The sequence below is a fragment of the Haliotis asinina genome, chromosome 8 (genome assembly GCF_037392515.1).
Source record: "Haliotis asinina isolate JCU_RB_2024 chromosome 8, JCU_Hal_asi_v2, whole genome shotgun sequence".
In the NCBI taxonomy this organism is placed as follows: domain Eukaryota; kingdom Metazoa; phylum Mollusca; class Gastropoda; order Lepetellida; family Haliotidae; genus Haliotis; species Haliotis asinina.
Window position 1 is genome coordinate 16,404,596 of NC_090287.1, and position 22,709 is coordinate 16,427,304.

Genomic DNA, 22,709 nt, shown 5'->3' on the forward strand with positions numbered 1-22,709 from the left:
AGTACTTTGTCCAAGTTCACTGCACGTTGCAGTACCTGCAGCTAGGTGTTTGCACATATTCATGGGGCCATCGTCTGGTCATATACCAACGGATTCATGGATTCTATTAAATACACAGGGTTGTGTTCTGTACACTAGGGGTAGGACCTGGGTAGGATTACCAAAATTGTGAAGTTGCACTTCGGGCTATAATCTAACGTTAAACTGATTTATTTTGTTATTGTTGCCGTATTTGAATAATTGTTAAGTTGCACTTTGGGATATAATCTTACGTTAACCTGACTTTATTTGATGGTTTTATTGTATTTGACAGGTTATATTTTAGCCGCAATAGTCGTAGTGAGACAGAGAAAGAGAAACTCCTCCTGGCTTACCAAGTGAATGATGAGATTGTCCATGGACGCTTTCCCCTCAACCGTGACCTTGCTCTAGAGCTGGCCTCACTCATGGCACAGGTGAGATGTGATTCATAGATAGCACTTATCCTCACTCCGACAGGGCAGTATGTAGATTTAGGGTTCTTTATACCCCTAGTGGTCTTAATTATTTTGACAGGATCGCTCATATCTTTTGACATTTGAATGGAAGACAACTAAAGGCGAGCATCTCTTCAAAATGCCATGATCTGCATTCAAACCCCAGACTGATCCTGATCAAGATGCCTGATTTCCTTGTGTTCTGCATTTAAGCTTCTGCTGCCCTTCTCACTGAGCTTTTACCCTTTATCTGTTACAAGTGTGACAGTTTGATATGAATATCCATACTTCTACAGAACAGTAAAGCAGCTATATTAAATATACTTTAAATTGCAATCTAGACATGTTCATGTTTAAATATTTGTTGCTGCAGGTGGAGTTTGGAGACATGAGGATGGAGGCATCATCAAGCGGCAGCGCAGCATCATCATCATCAGCCACTACACATCAGCACCTCATCACCGCCGTCACCAAGTTTTACCCTAAGAAATACCATGTTACTCAGCCAGAAGAACAAGCGTGAGTAACACTCTTGGTTTAAGGTCATAGTACACGTTGAAATGATGCAGTACACTGATGGTCCAGGTAAAGGAGATAAGGAGTTATTTCCCTTACAAGTATTGAAATGAGATGACTTTATGTCCCAGCCATGTTTGTGATCCATGTTCGTATGTGTAAACACCTGTCCTTGCTTGTCTGTACCCATGTGGCCATGTAGTTGTCTCTTACAATCTCATATGCCATGTGTGTACTGAAGTACAGTTCAAAAAGGGATGAGTACCAACTTAATCATGAAAACAGTTACTGTTTTGCAAGTTAATTAACGATGTCACAGTTCTGTGGTTATTACAAGTTTGTCTAGAAAATTATGTCCATAAGACCCAAATTGTGACCTATCAATCCCGGTGTCCAAACATTGCATTACATATTATTCCAGTTCCCTCCTGGAAAGGCTCGCTGAACGGTGGCTGTCCCTTCAAGGTCGAACATCTGCAGACTGTATCCGTGTGTATCTGGCTGTAGCTAGGAAGTGGCAGTACTATGGAGCCAAGCTGTACCGTGCCAAGGTATGTCATTCACAAGCTGTCTCATATTGTCTGGTATTACCATGGGTTAGTTCAGTTGTAGCCCCTTCAATCCAGCATGTTTGAATTAAGTTTCTTTTTTTCACACATCCATGGTGCAAGCTCCAAGAATTGTAGAATTTGTAAATCATCTGAAAGAGACTGATTCTGATTTATCTATCAGGTGCATTGAATTGCAGTAATATTCCAATTGTTGGTGTATGAGGTAATAAGAGACCTGTATTTAGCATGTTGTGAAAGCAGAAATATATCATCATGTCTGTCATCCAGATAAAGTGTCCACCAAGTTCTGATGAAGACATCTGGCTGGCTGTACAGGAGGATGGTGTCTCAGTTCTGGAACTAGCATCTATGGTAGGTAGTGATCAGAGTGTGGTGTGGAAAATTATCTCTAGTGCATACCTAGTAAGAGATGTTTTGCAATCCAGATAATTACAGAATGAAGAAATGTGGACTTCAAATCAGTCTTTACATTTGTTTAACAGCAACCAGTAGCCCTGTATGACTTCAAATCAATCATCACTTTTGGCGGGTGGAAGAACGACTTCATGGTTGTTGTGAACCAGCTGGTGGAGTCTGCTCCACACCACTACGAACATCACACGGAGAAGCTCATATTTGCCATGTCACAACCCAAGGTTAGTCACCCACACCTCTAGTCTGAAAAAGCCTGATTTACTAGATAGTATATTAATATGGCTACACATTTCCGTTTACGTTTGTAACAAATACGAAAATAGTATATGGTTGAAAAAAGTTTGAGCCTACATGAGGGATGGATTACCCATAAATCAAAGTTTTGGGTAGGTTGTTTTTTGTATTGAATAAAGTCTTTATGCTGAGAAAATGTTAAAAAATGTCTGCTTGTTTACTAAAATGTTGAAACAAGGTCACATAAATAAGTACAGTCATGGACAAGGGATGAGTCACAGTGAACTACAAGTGTAATTAACTGAATGAACAATCGAAATTTGTTCTTCATCAGACCAAATGACAGTATTTACTTACTTTCAGATCCTGGAAATCACTTTGTTGATAGCAGACTACATCAATGTTAAACTTCAGCAACCTTCACCAGAAGCCATGAATGGGGACACATAGCAGCAGTTATCTCCCCTTGGATTTCGAGTTACTTCCCCTAGTCAAGTTACCTTTCAAAAGCAATCTATTACACTGACACTGCTGAGCATATGACAGCTTGATGTCTTCATTGCAGGGATATCATCATTGAATGTTATTCATTTGTTTGACATGTATTGTTGAGTTTGGTTCTGTTCTTGACCTAGATGTGAGTGTACATTTTCACCCATGATACCTCATGTGATCTATTGAATTGTGTGAGTTACATGTTGATGTCTGTTTCACTGTTAATCATGCACACAACATCCTCAACCTGTAACCATGAATGACATCACTCTTTAGAAACTGCAGTATACATGGTTTTCACACTACATTCATTTTGTAAATTTATTGAAGAATAATACACTACTCAAACAAGTTAAAGAATGCAGATTCTTTTATGTTGTGACTGTTAATCTGAGATGCCATGCCATAACTGATTAAGTACAGCAATATGAAGAATCGTCCTAAGCTTTGTTTGGGCAGTAGTTGATAATTTGTAAACTTTTTCAGTGACCTTTACAAGGGATGTTGACACTGGGTTTCTTGATCATGGGCAGCTTGAAAAGACTAAACTTGTATCTAGTCAATCTGTTACAAACAATCATGGGATTCAGTTCAAAGGGACTATAAGTGGCTATATCACTGAGTAACGTATTAAGTGTTGTATAAACAATGGGAACATAGTCACTTTATGACTTACTTTTCTTTTCTTTTAGTGCAACATATCAGTACAGATGCTAGGACCTTTATCCAAAAAGTCCTTAATAAAGTATTCCTACGGAAATGTTGCAATATGAGAACAATTATGATCCATAAGTCTGTCTTCATAACAAGAGATTAACACATTTATAACAGTAGTAGGTCATTATCTGGCGGAAACAATGTTGACCTGATGACAAATGTTTGTTTCCTCCATGATACTACTGACAGCTTGAGATATTTTTCTTTCATTTATTGTGTCACCATGTAGGCATGTATTCGCTTTCATGGTTGACATAACTCTGTCGTGGAAATCAGCCCAACTTAAATCTCCTATATTATACATGAGTCATAGAACAAACAGTTTAAATTTGACTTTTAGCTGAATAATTTTCAGTTATGAACTTAATTTTTTCTAGTCAAGGTAACCAAATAAGTGTGTGAAACCAAATAGACTCCAACATTTCCAATGGATGAATCTCTTCATCAACATGATCGATTATTTGGTCTGAACGTGTACAATTTTGTTGCACTATTGATATTTGTTGACAACTATGCAAGTTATGTGTTACACCAAACTTTATGCACATATGTTCTTTCATGATGAGCAATATTGAAACAAAGTTAGATATCATATGTTTGTTTGTTCTGTGCAGTTATCATCCAGCCCTGACGTAGAGCTTTGGTCCTCCTATGCTTGTATTGTATTTATATAGTACTCTTTACAGTGCAGTATGCAATATATTTATATCTAGTCATTTGTGATAATACTCCAGCTGCATAATAGTGGAACTCATCTTCCTAAAGCAAGGGAGTTAACTCACTACAAAGGTCAGTTTGCTCCTTTCAGAACTTGGTTGGAATTTCAAGGCTTGATTATAGCACCACCAGAGACTATTTCAAGTTTTGCCTCTTGTATGTCCCTGAACCAGTGACCAGATTCTGGGGTTTAATTGCAACATTGTAATTAAATAGGACTTTCCTAATCAAGAAAAACTGAATAAACCTTCAGAGGAAATAGCTGTTGACACCCACTGGTCAGTACACATTTAGCAAATTCTGCCATCAACCGTGTGTTGATTTCAATACATGCTTGTGATAAACTCATTAGGCCAGCCGAATGGAACTGATGAAATTCCCACCTGGTTTGATAAGGGTGGAGACTGGACTCCCTTGGTAGTAGAAACGAGAAGGTGAATTCTTGTTTAGTAAAGTTTAATTGGTACAGATTAAAGATCTAGAGTACATTTGTTACTACAAGCTGACAAGTTTTCAATTGGCTTATTTTTGTAGACTGTCTGAAATATCCTTTTAATTGTCATGAAATATATCCTGGAAAGAGGACATTCTCTATAAAGTCAGGATATTCTATTGGATATGCCAAACTTTATGATTACCTCTTGACTACCCAGAGTCTGTTTTCTGCTGGGTTACATATATGATACCAACATGAATACCTACACTTTGCTGCCAAAAGTGATCAACAGTTGTGGCACACAAGCAAAACTGACGATTTCATTCTATACAAGCATCTTATGCCAGCTTTATAATGAATCTACTTTATGCTTGTCAACACACGAGACATGGTGATGACGTTATCTGCAGGAAGGTTAAACTAAATTGCCTGTCTCATTATATTCTTTGGAATGTTTCGGATTGGATTTCAGGGATAAATACAACGAAAATGGAAATGTGAGCAAATGCAGTCTTTTAGATATTTAAGTGAAAGGTTTGAATCAGTATTTGTCAAGTTTGAATACTTGTATGTGATGAAAGTATAAAATCTGACAAAATGATGGCGTGTGCTTATGAGAACCCGTTCTCTAGCTTCATTTATTAATTTTTCATGATCTTTGCACCAAAGTCAGTCATGAATAACATTGAGAGATACTGTCATCTTTTAGTTGAGTAGGTAAAATTTAGCTTAATAATACTGGAGCAGCGGTTCAAACTGATATGGTAAAACATGAAACCACACTCCTTTGCCCCAGGTGGATATTGATACTGGTCCCCAGTAAACGATGCTAGTCAAAAGAGGGACTAAATGTTCAATCTCTCAGTCTTGGCTGGTAGTGATTCATTACACCCATCACTGGGTTTGTAGGTCCAGATTCTGCCGTTACAAGTTTCAGTAATATAGCAGTGTATGAGATAATATGAAATAAGTATAAGAAACTCAGCCAGACATCAAGGCTGGTAACTTCAAAATATGGTACAAAACTTTACCAGACCATCGGACTGGCTAGGTGAAAATTTAGACCATCTGTCATAAATCTAGCCCATCTCAGGCCGTTGGACAGGCCTTATTTCATACACTGAATATAGCTGGAATATTGCTGAATGCAGTGTTAAACAACAGACACAGCCTCCCCAAGCCACTGTGATAATCTAGGTTTCTCTCTATTTGTGAGTGAGTATTTTAAAGTGAGAGCGTTGAATTTAACACCACTTTGCCCTAAATATTGATAAGGTCTGTCACATACACATTAATCTTGAACAGGAAGGTTTCCATTAAATGTACCATTATTTATTCAAGGACTGTTTGTCTGTAAAGGATTATTTGTACCTATTGATCATCTTATCCTCCATACTGTGTTTTCTTTATGAATCAAACATTCCATACTGAATCTTTGTTGACAGATGACTTGCAGAAGTCTTCTCAGTATGGATAACATTGTTTGGAACTTGAGATACTTACTTTTGCATCACCCACTTATTTTGACAGACTTACCAACAAAGAAATGTTTCATGTAATTGCCATCTAGTGAGTGTCACTTGTCTGACTGACCCAATTCCTAGACAAGAGATCAAGTTGTTTGACCTGTTCAACAAAGGATTTTTTGTCCACAGATGAAAAATATCTACATCTGTTAACAGTTAAAAGCACAAAGACATTCAAAACGGACAATATCTATTCTTCAGTGAATCTCAAGATACAGATCTCAAAATTAATTGTTTGTTACAAATTCTCCTATGCACATTATTGCCCCTTGATCTCACAGCTCACCTTGTCCCAGCGTGCTCCCGGATATATTCAATTGAAAAAGGGTCACTTGTAATATCATGAAATACTTGACAGCTCTTTTTTGTGTGTGGAATTGAGGCCGGGTCCCTATTAGCGCTACAACTATCATAAGCCTGTGTTAAAGTTATGATCCCTCAGCACTAAGACCGCTCAGTGGAACAGGCGGAATGATCGTTGGTGAGTCTGATTTCACATATGTATGAATATATATATATATATATATATTCAGTCATCGGTGTTGTTCTCCATATCCTCATTGTAAACAGTTATTCATGTTGCATATAATCAATGGATTGTACTTGATGGGAACATATAACCGTTTTAGTCATACTGTCACAAACATAAAAAACATTGTTGAGTGGATGGTTGTGATGAGATTTATAGGGCAATGTTGATATCATCATCTGGTTGAACTCAGGTTTATCATTGATCATTTTCCCATTTTGATATCATTCATTACTAAATATCAGCAACATTCTTACAATGTCAGTAACTGCAGACCTAACAATACAGTACCAGTCATATTCATCTAGACAAATCACATGATATCATCCATACAAGACATTTGGTGGAAAAGATTTTTAGATGACGAATAATGCTAACATTCAAGATGAATATCAGTTACCATTTTGATATCCATTATCACAGAAACAACTGATGTACAAACTATAGTATTAATACTGCAAGTTTGAGGGCCAGACTATAGACCTTGGGCCAGTACTGCTCAAGGATTTGGGTGAGGGAACTAGCTGTGTTTCAGGAAATTACACCTGTTTCTTGGCCCAATGGCATGCTATTCCTGCTTGCTTGCTTCGAGATTTTGAGTGCTTCCAACCAGTACAGGTTCTGCACTTACTGAGGAAGGATATCTGGCCTTTAACAAAAGGATTGACATCTGGTAAGAATTCATTAATGTTTCACTTTTTATACATTGGCCATTATATTCTGCATCAAGGGAAAGCTTGATTATGGAAAAATATAGTTAACTTTAATTATAAATTGAGGCAGAAATTGCTTAATTGAATGAGGTTTTAGATGTTGAATCTGGGTGTCTTGACTAAGTTTATTCAGATATTTTGGTAACTGCAATTTTCAGATTGTGTGGATGGACATGATTAAGCATTTCTGTGATAATTACATGAATCAAGTAAGGAGAGAATTGTGATTTGCAGAGAAGTGTGTGTTGGTAGTATGAGCCACGGAATGAAAGATGGATTCCTTATAATGGGAATATTGGCTAACTTGAAGTAGAAATTGTCTTCATTTACCTATTTTAGCAGCGTAAACAAGTTTCAAAATTGTGATATATTTCAAAAAGGAAATTAATTCATGATGCCAAAATAATTTTGACCAAATAAGGCTGTGGTTTAGATGAAATTTGCATTAATTCAGAGGTGAAATATAGGCCACAGTTTCCATTGTCCCAGAAATATGCAATGAGTGTTGTCAAACAAGCTCAGGGAGAAAAACAAGTCAGGCAATCAGTCATCTGTGGACATGGTAGGTTGTGATCAACTCAGGTAGATTCGCACACAGTGTTGATGCAAAATGTTGAATGGAAGTTGTAGAGATGTGTGTGACCATGCTCTGATTACTGAATGGATGAAATAGTACGAAACTTGCAATCTTTGTAGTTGGACCATCAGCATTAGTGTGACATTACTGTGTGAAACAGGATTGTGTATGGATGATAGTAAGAGTCTGTCTGTGAGTGTTGATTCAAAGTCCCAAAAGATTTTGTTGAAGTTAGTCAAGATACCTACAAAAACCTACTAACAAAAATTATTTGACTTTAAAGTTTCAATGTTCATTCACCTTGGTTGAACATTTGAGTTACTTTCACTTTTGTAGAAAGGTCTTGTTACATAATATAATTCTGTTTTAGTTGTCCTGAAAATGCTTTTTTCACAAGGAGACCTTGAGTGTATGTACAAATATTGTACTAAATGATGAGTTTGCTGGATGAAGATACCATCCAGAAATATATGTCATATGGAATGACATGATTTTCTCTGCCAGAAAAAAATAAACGTGATTTGATACCAAAACCTTGTCTTTTTTTTATATAATAACTAAAATCGGAGTACACATTAGCTTAAAACCATTACTTTTCCTTACTGTCGGATATTCCAATGCCTTAGTTGAGATATAATCATGCATAAATAGGTTATCCATTTACACATAAAAACATGAGAAAACATTCAATATTGTGAAAAGATCATTGGAAATCCTTCCTTGTTCACACATTCATATAAGGAGAGAGAATGACCCATCGATCTAAGATGACCACTGAAGAAATAGTGTAAGTTTGAATACCATAGGAACACCAGAAACCAATTATGAGGTAAAGTTCCTGTCTTCTGTTTGAAGTTTTCTCAGCCCCATAACCATGCTTGTGGGCTCACCACAATGCATTTAAACATCTAAAGCTGCATTACTTGACCCTAAATCTACCTGACCTTGATATTACTGGAATAGTACTCAAGTAGTGACCACCTTCCACAAAGCAGTTGTTCGTTGTTTAATGCCACACCAGACTATTTTCCAGCTTTATAGCAACAGTCTGTAAATAATCAAATGTGGATCAGACAATCCAGTGATTAACAACTCGTTCTTGTTAGTCACCTCTTACAACAAGCGTGGGTTGCTGAAGACCATTTCTAACACAGATCTCCACAGGTCTGCAGTGCTATGGTATGGTAAATGTGTGGAAAGTGGCCCATAATCTGATGAGCAATCAGGAAAATCTGGAGAGTCCTCTATGTTGTCTTTGCATAGACATCATAAGAGGTAACTAGGCGTATAGTAAAGCCTGAAGAGTCTCACACACAGATCATCATAAGAGATACTTAGATCTGCAGAGAGGTCTAAAGTCTCCTCAATGGGATCTGATGTCTTAGCTCTGACTAGCTGATGTACTTTATCTGACCACATCTATAAATTACAGTGAAAAGGATAGCAGTTCCATAAACACAGACATACACAGAACAAACATTTCAAATCACACACGAATGTCATTCTTTGGGCAACTGGCGACAAACAGCTGTTAAATGTCTCCTGGGCTGCCGTGGCACCTCTACTCTTTGAGGACTGGAAACTGCAGTGTCACTGACTGATGTTCACTTGTTGGAATGATCACTCACCATCTCATCATAGTGCTTTCTCTTCCTGTCACACAACATAGCAGTGTTCACGAATAGTGTCTGACCCTCTGACAAATCTGGCAGATTCACCAGTGGTCAGACAGAAATCACCAACCCGCCAGCCCCAGTGTCTGACTGAATATTTCACAATGTCTTTGTGTGAAGTTGTTATTTGCGGCATGTGACACTTGTGTGCTGTTTAGAAATCTTTTGTTTGTTATCATATAATGTTAATAATTTCAATGCCAATCCTAAGAAATGTTAAATCTGAAATGTTTGGGTAACTTTATTCTGTGGGTCCTGTGAATTTTCAGTGGGTCAGACAGAGATCTGAAACTTACAGGACCCAGTGTCCTGTTACCTTGAAACACCTTTGAGAACACTGACATAGACTCACTGGGGGTCCTGACGGTGGTAGTAGCAGAGACCATATAATAGATTATATGGTCTCTGGTAGTAGGAGCTTGTCTCTCACTCTTAGGTTGCAGAGAAGGACATCAGTAGAAACTTTGATTCATAGTATTTATGTCCCACCAATAGAGGGGATCGTGTTGTTGACATGCAGGATGCTTTCCGCGGATTTTCCCGCATTGTCGCGCTATAAATGGGAATCATAATGGCCGATCGAAAACATATGACGATCGGAAACGTATGGCGTCGCGTTATCTGTGGGAAGTATTTTGGGGTTAAAGACACTTCTCCATAGTTTATCTAATAAACACCTTGCTTCTGAAAATTCGTTGGAGTGTAGTTGTTAGGAACTGCGATCACATAGAAGAAAGATGGCTTCCAATCGTTCTCTTGGCAACGAGATATTCTTTACATCCCTGCACGTCAGCTAAGAAACATAGTGCAGTGACGATTTAGTAACAGTTTAACAACATGCAATGATTCTTCACACATCATAGAGTCGATCTAACTTAAAAATAATCGTTTGTGTAAATAGGGTGTTGGTTCATGAACGTGTAGAAATATTTAGCGTAATATCCCAAAGGGGAATAACTCTAAATTACCTTTGCGAAAGTGAACATGTGCAAATCAGTCTAACCTCGGGATAAATCACAGTTAGGGCATGGCTGTTCTTCGAGTTATACTCTGGTGCATTACATTTAATTGATTTAAACCCCGTTCAACCAGGGAAACTCTAACAGTTGCAGATTATCCCAGATTAACTAAAGGACTGGTGGAGTAGCCTAGTGATCAAAGCTCTGGTTCGTCAAGCCGAAGACACAAGTCCGATTCCCTACATGGGTACAATGTGTGAAGCCCATTTCTGGTGTCCTTCGCCGTGATATTGCTGGAATACTGCTAAAAAAGGTGTAAAGCCATACTCGCTCGCTCGTTTAACGTAACACAATGCATCTGTATTCAAGATGTTCTGAAAAGGCCACTGGACTAAGTGCATAAGGTTTATCCCGGCTATATATCGGCAACTGGCCTACAATCATGAACAACGACCAAAGGTGCCAACTACAGTAGTTTAGTCGGTTCTTCAAACATTTCAGTTAGTTACTTTCTAGCTTCATTCACTCAAAATACCTATTTGTTTAAATGTGTATCTAAATTCAGTCGAAATTGTATCTATGTCGTCTGTTGAATCATTCAAGGAACATTCTAGATATTCTCTCTTATCATACATGTAGAAATAAGCGGCATTAAGCCAAACGTACTGTTAGAAGCTAGAAAACTAACTTGGCAATCAACACAACCATGTCTGACCGGGTAAGTGTATCTTTATACATTCCCTAGACGGATCCAGAGGTGTGTGTTAGTACGTGCGCGCACGTGAATGTGTATGTGTATGTGCGCGCCTGTAGGGGTACGCATCTACCCTACACCCCCCTTTGTCCTTGTCCTGAAATCTTATTCATTTACCATTGAAACTTGGGTGAAAAGGAGGTGTGCACCTCCCATTTTCTCAGTAGTGTGTACCCACCAGCCCCCTTCTCAAAAGGCTGCATCCGTCCCTGTATTTCACTGAACTCCATGAAACAATGTAAAGAGGTAACGAGGGCAGACATGGAATAGTATGTTATTTCAAACATCACTTGGCAAGCGGCAAGCCGAACCAGACATTAACAACCACTTATGTATCTCGACGACTGACCGCCAACTGCCATTCACCTTTTCACATAACGTACACAAGGGATTCAGCTCAGAGCGATTAATGTCAAGTCTACGGTATTTACTCTTTTTCCTTACAAACTGCAGATAAGCAGTCTCATTTTTATCCAGGTCGTCCAGGTACTGTCCGAGATGTCTTGGGCCACTGAAATCGTCAGCGTTGATAAATGTTCCTTCAGGAAACAATTTGGCGTAATCCGCGCCTCCTCGGACAACTGGCACAGTAGTGGTGTCAAACGTCTTGAAAAACTTTTCAGTTACGTAGTCCACGCAAAGAGAATTCTCAAAAGCAAGATAGAACTTGTAGGTGGTATTAAGCAAACGTAAACACGACCCCTCTCCCTCACTGGAGCAATTCATTGTACCACACTTCCCATACACGTCAACGCTGATGTACGTCTGCAACTGACTGACATACTCTTCACGTCTGCTTTGCGTGAGGCAGCTACTGACAAACCACGCGACAGGTCGGGATTTCTGCTCCACGATCTTCCTGTAGTGCCCATTATCCTCTGGTACATCCCTATACACCAGTCTACCATACGGTGATGGAACGTCCGAGTCTAACCGATAAGTCATCGTAAGACTGAACCGATTCCGCCATGTTGGATTCTTGTAGGTATCCAAAAAGTGGAGCGGAGGTTCCAATCCAAAGAAGACCCATATTTTGTCGTCAGTGTTGTTTGGAATGGTGTTAGTCCTTAGGGTCGGAGCATGAACAATGATACCATCTGCTGCTGCCATCAAAGACCTGTTGGTCGAGAGCATACAGCTACTGACTGGACACTGATTTACACTCGACGAGAAAGACCTGTCCCACCAATGTGGAAAGTTGTACCAAACTATTAGCTTCCTGGAATGGTTCGATCGCAACCGCAAATCGTATCCGAATCCATTTATATTTTTCAGCATAGGTGCAGTGCTTCCATTTTCACTGATACCCGGGGACTCTTTTCCTGCTGCAAGGATTTGTTCAGGCAGTGGTAAAGGTTCATGCGACTGTTTCGTTTTCGTTGCAGGAACTGTTTCGAGGATTGAAAATATTTCATGGGCAGTGTTGTTACCTTTTGCAAATAAAGCCCACAGAACTGATGCAGTAATGACGGTATTAATTAACAACAGGACCAGCATGCAACGAACAGGTCGCCTGTAGAGTGAAGCTTGTACCATACTGATGTGGAAGCGTTGGTCATAGTTTCACATAGGACCTTCGAAGAAGCTCGGAAACGTCAGAAAATAACAACGATATAGGTATCAGACGTTTAATTATACTTTCGCTTGCTCATCCGTTGCTTTAATGCATGGCCTATAACGTGTTTCCGGTACAGAGATAATGTCACCGATATGCAGACACGAACTGATTCATAAGAAACAGGTGGTACATCTAGATGTAAAACGTGTCAACAACGCATCTGTTACAGTGTGTTGAAACTGTATCCATGGACAAATTTAATCAGTTTGATAGCAGTGAATCACGCTATATCAGACCACTGAAACGTGTACAATATCAAAGAAATCAAACATGTCTGCGCCAGGAATATTGATTTCCTTTATCTGTCATTTCTTCCATCAAACGATTTCGGAACAATTTTGCAACATTTGATCATAGGCCAGTAAAAGGTGGACAAGATGATTTGCATGGATTTTGTAGAGCACACTGGCAATTGGACTAGTCCCAGCGCCATCACCATGGCAGTTTCGATTTATGACCCTATATGAAAGAGCATAAATCAGGGTCTTTCCGTAACTGTTTGTGAACTATAGACTTTTCAATACTGTACAGCTTGGCATCTCATTATCATGTAACTATTAGTGTTTTACACATATCTTGGCATGGTTAGATGTGTTGTGTAATTAGACCAAAAAGAATTATCCTTCAAATTATACCATTTTTGAAGACTTGGACATCCATGTTATCCTAACATATAAAGTATTATACTTCCGAGACCAAACACATATGTACCCACCTGTGTATATGTGTACCTTGATGAGCCACATGCCCGGCCTACACATAATTGTCACTTGATATGCATGTGCACCATGAAATTGTGTGTCACCTTGAGCTGAAGTCTAGGACCGAAGGCTTTGAAAAAGCCACATCAATGGTTCTCCACATGCATTGCTCTAAGCAACTATAGATAAGAGAATGAAAAGATTGACAGAAGCTCAAGGACTCAACGTCGACGGCCGTTTACACGGACAGGCATCCTACCATGAGGTGGCAAGGCACTTCAGGTTGTCCACACAGGCTATCTCAAACCTGTAGACCCCATACAATACTGGGACTTTATGATTGACCCAGGTCTGGTCAACCTAGAGTTACCACCCCTGCTCAGGATCTGTACATCGTGGTGACATCTTCATTCACAGCACAGCTGCATCATCCACAACCCAAATCCCTAGACTGCATGGAATCTCCGACCAGACATTTGGCAGCTGGCTGTGGGAAGTCAGACTTTTTGCCAGAAGACCCGTTCTATGTCATGTCCTGTTATCAACCTCAGTGGTTGATCTTTGGAGCATGATAATGCTCGACCTAACATTGCATGTGTTTGACACAACATCCTCTAGCAAAGCTATGTTCAGGTGTTACCTTGGCCTTCTCACTCACATGATGCTCATGGTGGTCACACCAGATACGTGACATTTTACTCTGCCTTTAATTGCCCCTCTGTCGTTTTACCAAACACTTAGTCCATAATCATGCTTTGGAAATTTGTAAACCTATGATTTACTCTAATTAAGCAATGATGTCATGTTTGGATCAGTTACATAGACACAGACAGTAAATGCTAAAACTACTCAAGTTTCTAGTTTTGAAGATTATGATCTGAAAACACAGAACACTTATTTCCAAGATCATAGTTTAATATCTACACATAAAATAATTAAACAAAATGGATGACATATAAGTGAAACAATGAAATGCACGACTGAAAGAGACATTTTAAAACAACTGACAATAATTACACAATATTTTATATAATAAACTAATGTCTTGGACAATTTAAAGGTGAAATCAATCATATGTAGCACTGCCCTTTACCCTCCTGTGCATGAAAAACTTCAGGAAGAGTTCTAACCCACATCTCAAGTACAATGAACCATGGCATGCAATGGCACAATTGTTTGCAGTCAGGAAGAAATGTATTGGGTCAAATATGAGATGTTGTTCTTTATTAGAGTGACAAATAAGCTATTTTTTAAAAAAATTACCCAGCTGAGTTGTCCCATGTGAACTGAAGCAAAGGTATTATAATTTATTCACAAAATGTGATTATTCATTTGTTGTTCATGAACATTTTGGGAAGGACAACACAATATTTACATGATATCAATTCATTTTGCATGTACATGACAAATTAAAACTGCTCATTATGAATGCATGTCAAACAAGTGATGTTACATGGATCTGTCTGGTAAAAAATGTTAGATCTTGAAATATATGCACAGCCATCAGCACAATTGTCAATTACAATTCTGTGATTATTTACAATCCATGCATGCTATGGTGATCACAGTTCATACTAGCAGAGTTAAGTTCTCAATGTAGATCAGTCATCCTTGTCGTCATCCTTTCGGTCATCCCCATTGCTAGTTGGTGAGGCATCCCTCTTATCAGGAGACTTGGATCTGGACCGCGATCTGGACCTAGACCTGCCCTTGCTTGGGCTGGCAGAATCACGATTATCTTTCTCCACCTTCTTTGAACGGGATTCACTCCTACTCCTTGATCTACTGCGACTCGCACTCCTGCTACGACTACGGCTTCGGCTTCTAGAGTGACTTCTTGACCGGCTTCTTCGGGATCTGGATCTGGAACGGCTTCTGCTCCTGCTACGACTCTTGGAGTATGAACTGGGGAAGGAAAGGGTAAACGTTGAGTAAAATACACAAAAATGACATCAAATGATGCCTTTAAAACATTCATGTCATGTTTAGTATGTAAAATCAGTCTGCAAACAGTGTAATTTAAAAACAATCAGGAATTGCTATTTTACACTTGCAAAATGGCAAGCCACAATAATATCAAATCTGACAGCATACCAGTCCAAAACAAAAATAAACACAATACAAGAAACTTTGCACATCACAAGTGAAAAGTTCAACATTGTCATGTGATTTGACAAAACATACATCTCATCTTCAAGAATTTTTTTTCATATATCCTCTGACTTTATTCAACGGAAAAATAAAAAAATTAACCAACCCTTCCAAATCATGTGATGACCATAACTACAACTTTCAATGCCAACATTTCTCAGTGAAATGGTGCCACTACTTTTCATCATACTAAAACAAATAATCAGTTTAAATATTTTTATCAATTTTAAGTTAAACGCAAGAAAGGCAACATACCGGCCACGCCTCTTTGGCTTGTCTTCTACTACACGAATTTTCCTGCCATTGATTTCAGTGTTGTCTAGCTTCTCCATGGCATTCTTCATGTCTGAGTATGTAGCAAACTCTACTATTCTGAATGAAAAATAATTCACAACATAAGGTGGAAAATAGTGAGTTATAGTCACATCGGCAATATTAGACTTCATTTAATTGTCATGCAATGACAAAGATGTTAAACACAAATACTGTCATGAAACAGAAATCAAGCTGCATTTGTGATAAATACTGAGATCGTGTCACCATTAAATACATCTGACACTCACCCTTCATTCTTGTGCTTCTTGTGTGCGTCAGCAAATGTAACTTCACCCGCCTGACGCATGTAGTCCTTTAGGTCCTTGAACACACAAAGTATAATTACAGAACATGGGAACCTACTTCAGTGAAGAAAGGATAATCTTACCACAACAGCAAACAGCTTCTCCATACCTGAAATTACCAGCCCTACCAAATAAAGAAACACTGAAGCAGTTTCTGGATTTTTCATTGTTCTTATATGCCAATGAAAACAAAATCAAGCATGAAAACATCCTACTTTGAAAAAGTGCACGAAAGACTGCTTACTCCCATAAACCAGAAACACAAAGTCAATACAAAACCATACAAAATCAAATTTTCTCAGAAAAGTCCAACTCCACATAATCTCATTCAGACTGCTTATCCAATATGTAGTAAAGCTCCACTTACTGCCTTAGGTACAATCCCTGTATCATTTTGCATAATAGAAACAACTACAGTATTCTCATCAATACACATATAAAATTCATAACGCAAACATACACCTGAAAGAATGTTCACTCCCTGACCCAGCCAAGCATGTACCAACAAAGCTTGCTGTTATAGAAAAAAATGTGTATCCGTAATGAAATTCGTTAAAATGAAAAAGGTTAATAGACATCAGCAAATTATCCCCATGTTATTTAAAAGCTTCAAATTAGTAACAAGTTGAAATTTGTCATGGTACTTAGAAAAATTTCACTACATTTATGGCAAATTACAATTCCACAAGACAAAATTTATAGCATTACAGAAGATATTCTTCACTCATTTCCCCTAAACCTACTTTCAGCATAATAGGAGCATTCAAAACAATTACCTCTGTACTTTCCCTTAATCAAGAGCTCATTTCTCAATGGCCAAAGCAGGTATGGACCCTATATACGCTCTGCAAGAATGGACCTCGGGTTGACGACTGGAGCCAGTGCCCAACAAGTAGGGCCAGTATCTGATCTCTTGCTCATAAGATGGATGAGAATAGACCCCAAGGGATGGAACTGTCCTGTATGGTGCCCCAGTCGATCGCCAAAGCAACCGACTGAGCACCCTGACTGGAGAAGGAACCTGAGAGGAAGCTAGTGCTTGGAAGACCGTGTCCCCAATGAGTGACTGCATTTTCTTTAATTCAATAGGGTTTCTTTGAGCCAGATCTCCCAAAGTTTTCTGAAAACTAAAATTTGGTTTTTCGTCTGACCCGAAACCAGACTCTGGAGGACACCCCTTGAAGCAGAAAGGACCAGTGTAGAATGGCATGCTGCTAGATTAAGACCTGCAGAGAGACCAAGTGCAGTTTGGCTGTGTCGTTCAGTAAGACCCTGTGATACAGTCCGACAGCGCTTGCCTGCCTGTCTGCCTGCCTGACCTAGGCCGATAGCTAGTGGCAATCCTCAGACCTAAGGACCTTGGTTCAAGTTCGAGACCCAGTGACCCCATCAGGCTTCAGCGAGTCTCCCGAGCTTGGGGGAAGATAGATAACATCTTTAAAATTAGTAACTGCCAAAAACAATGGAACACAAAGAATTAACATTCTTCTCTTTCCAAAATATTAACAATTCAGTTCCATATTACTACACATTATCTAAAAGGGGTTTTCTATATTTTCCTTGTTTTAGAAAATAAATTCTAATGCTGCAACTGAAAATAGGAGGCAATGGATACAACATGCATATACTAAAAGCAGTAAGTAACTCACCTGCCAGCTAACCCTTGATGATAGGTTCTCAATGATCAACCTGTACTCTGTGTGTGTAGGTGGCCCATAGCGACTGCAAAACACATACAATGTAGTCTCTAAATGGCATATAGAAGTGAAACATTTTATTTTAATTTGTGCCAACATATGTTAAACAAGGGCCATAATGCTTGGAGCATATTCTTACCCATGCTTCAGGTGAAAAAGTCCAAAAATTGACAGGCTTCATGGATAACAACTTCTATATGATGAGAGTTACGTTTCAGTACAGATTCTAATATCATTGTCATTCCTGCTTGACCACGGTACCAGAGTCTGTAGCGAAACGTTGCACTCTAATTACAAAGAAGTTGTTATCCATAAAGCTTTGTGGATCACAACTTCTTTACTGTATAAAGCAACATTTTGGAGTAGTTTCTTATACTGCTATCAAGATAAGAGTGACTACAACCAAGAGCTGAGAAGTATACATACATAGTATGTTGTGACAACTATCAAAAGCAGCATGTAATGAAATAACAAGAGGTACATAATTGGACGAGGCCAGGTGAGGAGAAAACCAAATTACGAGGCCATGAAACCAATAATTATGTTCCTTGTATTTCATAAGGTGACAAATACCATCAACTGCAAGAGAATCTGTAGTCATTCTCTTAACCATTTTAAAGGAAAACAATACCTGTCTCTGCCACCTCCACCACCACCCCTACGACGAGGGGGGTACCCACGATCACGATCTCTAAATGAATCCCCTCTTGGTCCTCTAGCATGCTCAACAATACACCTGTGAAATCACATGTAAAATTAGCACTGCAAATAAAGTAACATGGGACTAAAATGCAGTTAGAAATATTCCATCATCAGAAAGTAAAATCTGACCTACACTTTTCTATCACAGTCAATGTCATATACAATATTAGGAGAAACAGTAAATTCAAATCAAAAGGTAAGTGAGCCGATGGTCCTGGGCTATGTCCCTTTCCTCATTTCTGGCACTGTCTGCACCAATGAAACGTTTATATATATCCAGAATTTACATCTCCCCAGCACTCCTCCCTTTGACAATTATACTTTGCTCTTTCAGATATTTCAACCCAGCTGTTCTGAAATAAAAATTATCTCATCCGTGCCCAACATAGTGTCAACAAATATATCAATCTCACCTTTCACCACACAATTCTTTGCCATTTAATTCATACACAGCATCATCCGCATCTCTGTAGTCTTCAAATTCCTGAAACGAATTATAAGTTTCTCTGAAATTTATTAAGTCATACAAACCTGTATCAGCAGTACAGATGTGCATAAATTTATGGGAAAACCCATTTCCTATTAAGTCTATTGCATATAAGTACACTTTTGTAAATACTCAATAAGGATAAGGAAATATATCTTTGAGTGGAATTGTTAGAAGTTGAGTATGTCTTTCAGTATGTTCAAATATAATTAAAGAACCATATTAAAACTCATCCTTATCACATGAGAAATATAAATTCAGGTAATATGATTTGACTAGGGTGAGTGAGTTTAGTTTTAAGCCACACTCAGCAATATTCCAGCTATATGGCAGCAGTCTGTAAATAGTTGAGTCTGGACCAGACAATACAGTGATCAACAGCATGAACATCGACCTGCGAAACTGGGAACCGATGACATGTGCCAACCAAGTCAGCGAGCCTGGCAATCCTGTCCCGTTAGTCACCTCTTACAACAAGCAGAGTTGCCTTTGACTTGACTAGAATCAACCAGTGTAAAGTTTAGTACTCCCATATTTTTACAATTATGGTAAATTACAAAATACCCAATTAAGTTTGAGTGAGGTGGGAACAACTTAAAACGTTACTTAAGGGAAATTAGAATACCCAATCGAGATGAACACAAGCAAGTTCATAACTCCATGACTGAACGTTATCTATAAGTCTGCTGTATTTACCATAATACATGGAATAAGCTTTCAGAAAATCTAAAAATCATGTGTGTGTGAAATGTGCACACAGGTGAAAATTGTCGTCAAAAGCTGACTACTTTTGTTCATGCTTCTGAGAAGCGTCTCTCATGTGCGTAACGATATTGTAAGGACATTTTGTGTGTCTGAAGAGCGGTGGGTGGAAAGTAGATGTGTTTCAACGCAATGGTACACCTATGAGCGTTTGTGTACACGAACAAGTACTTATACGAGGTAAATCTGCATTGAATAAGCTTTCAGAAAATCTAAAAATCATTTTTGTGTGAAATGTGCACATAGATGTAAATTGTCAAGAGCTGACTACTTTTGTTTGTGCTTCTGAGAAGCGTCTCGTGCACGTAACGATATTGTGAGGACGTTTTTGGTGTCTGTGAAAAGCAGTTGGTGGAAAGTAGATGTGTTTCAAAGCGATGGTACACCTATGTGCATTCATGTACATGAAAAAGTACTTTTCGAGGTAAATCTGCATGGAGTAAGCTTTCAGAAAATATAAAAATCTTGTTTGTGTGAAATGTGCACATAGGTGAAAATTGTCGTCAAAAGTCTAAAATCTACTGGTATGGCAGCAAATATAAGACGTAAAACTGTTTTTACAGTGGTAGAAGTGATCCCATCTCTTAGTTATGTTTTCCAATTATTACACTTCCAACAAAAGAGTAATCCGTTTGAAAAAATGTTATTCATGATTTTGTTTAAATCTATTATATCCTCTTTGTTGTAACGCAAGAAAAATATTGCCATATAAATTATGTACGCTTCAGACAGTCCAAGTCATAAGACGGATGTTTTGACTGAGCAGTTTACTCAGGCATCAGTTACCTCCCATTAATGACATGCTAACCCAGTCACTTCTACGAGACGGTTCCCGCAGTTTTGAAGAATGTTTCAACACAATAACAAACAGGTGTACGTTGGTGTGCATCGAAAGCTGCAAATATATTATGAATCTACGATGAATGAGCTTTCAGAAAAATACTTAATGTATGTTTCTAAAAAATATGCACATAGGTGAAATATCGTCAATTTTTGCACATTTTTGTCATTTTAATTAACAATAACTTGACCATCTGTCAATGAGCAAATTTTGTTTAATTATTTCCATATATAACACTTTTATTTATGTTTTTGTGTGACATGCAGAATTTCTCTCTCTGATCAGGCAGTCATGCGTATGAGTGACCCCCTATTAGGTAGTCACTTGCACACGTACGCAGTCTCGCGTGCATGTTACGTCCTCCACTGATAATAGAAACAACTCACACTTGTGTATATGAAGGATATTTCGGGTTACAACACTTTTTTTTCAACACTCACCACGAAGCCATAGCCATTTTTCAACATAACGTCTCGGATTCTGCCATAGTTTCTGAAGAAACGCTCAACATCCTTTTCACGGGCGTGGTTTGACAGCCTGCCAATATATAATCTGGTGCCCATTTTTATCTGAAAAAAAGTGAAGAAAAATCTGCAATAATGTGTGACACGAGTTCCACCCGTAACCCCCGGTTGAAATGTAATCTATTTAGTATGATTATTTCTAGGGGTATGGTTTATGTTTGGAGTTCAGATTTAACATTAGGCTAGGATTTGGGTTAGTTCAGCCAGCTAAACGTAGTGTTCCTGTCTGGGTGTATGCCATGGCAGGAACACGACGTTAAGCTGGCTTAACTAAGATTAGGGTTATATTTGAGGTAGACTTTCTATAAAACCACCTATTACGGAACATAGAATGATTTTAAAAACGGGTTACGGGCGGAAATCTTTCCCATGAGTCGACACACTACTTGCATACAGACACCAGCTGTCCGACTCGAAACAACCACGACGCCTAAAAGTATCTTCCGGTTAGAAATCAGTTATTCTAAGAACACACTCATCGGTTTTGTTTCCCAACATCTAAGTTATATTGTGATAAAATACGTTTGTGTAATCATGAAGTGTCCCATACTGTGCAATAAATATTGATGAAATTTGATTGTTCTGTCCTGTCTCACACAAAACAAAATGGTGGACAGCCAGCCAGATCGTTTGGAAAAATGTCGATAGAACTGCTTCTGGTGTGAGGAACGTTGTCCGCCTTGTCGACGAGTTATTTTGATCGGACATGCACTTCTACCAACTTCAGCTCACTAACAAGTGACAAATATCGTTACTTACTCTGAAATACACTCTGCAAAATCTACCTAAATTATCACACAGTCGTCTCTTTTCTTCTACCAAAAGCGCTGTGCGGTCTATAACCTGCGTAGAGTTTGTGCGCAGAAGAACTGGGTCACGTTTTCAGCCGCTTAGGTCCATATTCATAAATATTGACCATGCCCACAAGCGACCTGCTAACGTTCCGCCGCCTGCTAATCCAAAGAATGACGAGCAAAGACCGCATTCGCAGCTACTGACTCGTAACAATTATGTTCGTAATTTCCATGTCATTTCAGTGTAGCATGAATAATTTTGATGACGTGAGTTTAAGATGGATCTTTGAAAATCTGACAAGCAACTGTGAAATTCTCTCTCTCTGAGTATGCACATTAATTCCAATATTCAATTTTCCGATCACTATTTAACTAGTGACATCATACATACCAACTTGCGTATGGTTCCAAAATGCGCAATAAACATAGGCTGCCATATTAAAGGGGCACTGATGCGGAGCAATTTCCGTGGACTGGTGTAAACTTTTGTTATTGTTTTTCTCC

The 22,709-nt window shown here is 38.6% G+C and overlaps 3 protein-coding genes across 7 annotated transcripts in view; 1 reads left to right on the forward strand and 2 right to left on the reverse strand.

The window, feature by feature from the left end:
* The window catches only part of LOC137293808 (pleckstrin homology domain-containing family H member 2-like), a 181,320-nt gene extending 172,865 nt beyond the window's left edge, over positions 1–8,455 (forward strand). For all 4 annotated transcript variants that reach the window (XM_067824557.1, XM_067824558.1, XM_067824560.1 and 1 more), the window contains 6 exons: positions 314–455; positions 850–995; positions 1,414–1,543; positions 1,832–1,915; positions 2,047–2,199; positions 2,576–8,455. In XM_067824557.1, the coding sequence (XP_067680658.1) occupies positions 314–455; positions 850–995; positions 1,414–1,543; positions 1,832–1,915; positions 2,047–2,199; positions 2,576–2,662 (742 nt within the window). In that variant the 3' untranslated portion in view covers positions 2,663–8,455. The remainder of the gene's footprint in view (positions 1–313; positions 456–849; positions 996–1,413; positions 1,544–1,831; positions 1,916–2,046; positions 2,200–2,575) is intronic.
* LOC137294480 (alpha-(1,3)-fucosyltransferase C-like) lies at positions 7,201–12,418 on the reverse strand. Its single transcript, XM_067825504.1, has 2 exons — positions 11,753–12,418; positions 7,201–7,281 (listed from the first exon to the last, which is right to left on the reverse strand). Exons 1-2 carry the CDS (start codon positions 12,416–12,418, stop codon positions 7,201–7,203), a joined length of 747 nt encoding a protein of 248 aa, XP_067681605.1.
* Positions 12,419–14,521: 2,103 nt separating this feature from the next.
* LOC137294893 (serine/arginine-rich splicing factor 4-like) lies at positions 14,522–22,688 on the reverse strand. 2 transcript variants are annotated; one of them, XM_067826060.1, is made up of 8 exons: positions 22,597–22,688; positions 21,328–21,456; positions 19,211–19,281; positions 18,727–18,831; positions 18,048–18,120; positions 16,342–16,415; positions 16,034–16,150; positions 14,522–15,532 (listed from the first exon to the last, which is right to left on the reverse strand). In XM_067826060.1, the coding sequence occupies exons 1-8, from the start codon at positions 22,630–22,632 to the stop codon at positions 15,229–15,231; spliced, it is 909 nt and encodes a 302-aa protein (XP_067682161.1). In that variant the 5' UTR covers positions 22,633–22,688; the 3' UTR covers positions 14,522–15,228. The 2 variants fall into 2 exon arrangements, with proteins under 2 accessions (XP_067682161.1, XP_067682162.1); XM_067826061.1 differs by lacking the exon at positions 22,597–22,688 and adding an exon at positions 22,171–22,385.
* Between the last annotated feature and the right edge of the window lie 21 nt (positions 22,689–22,709).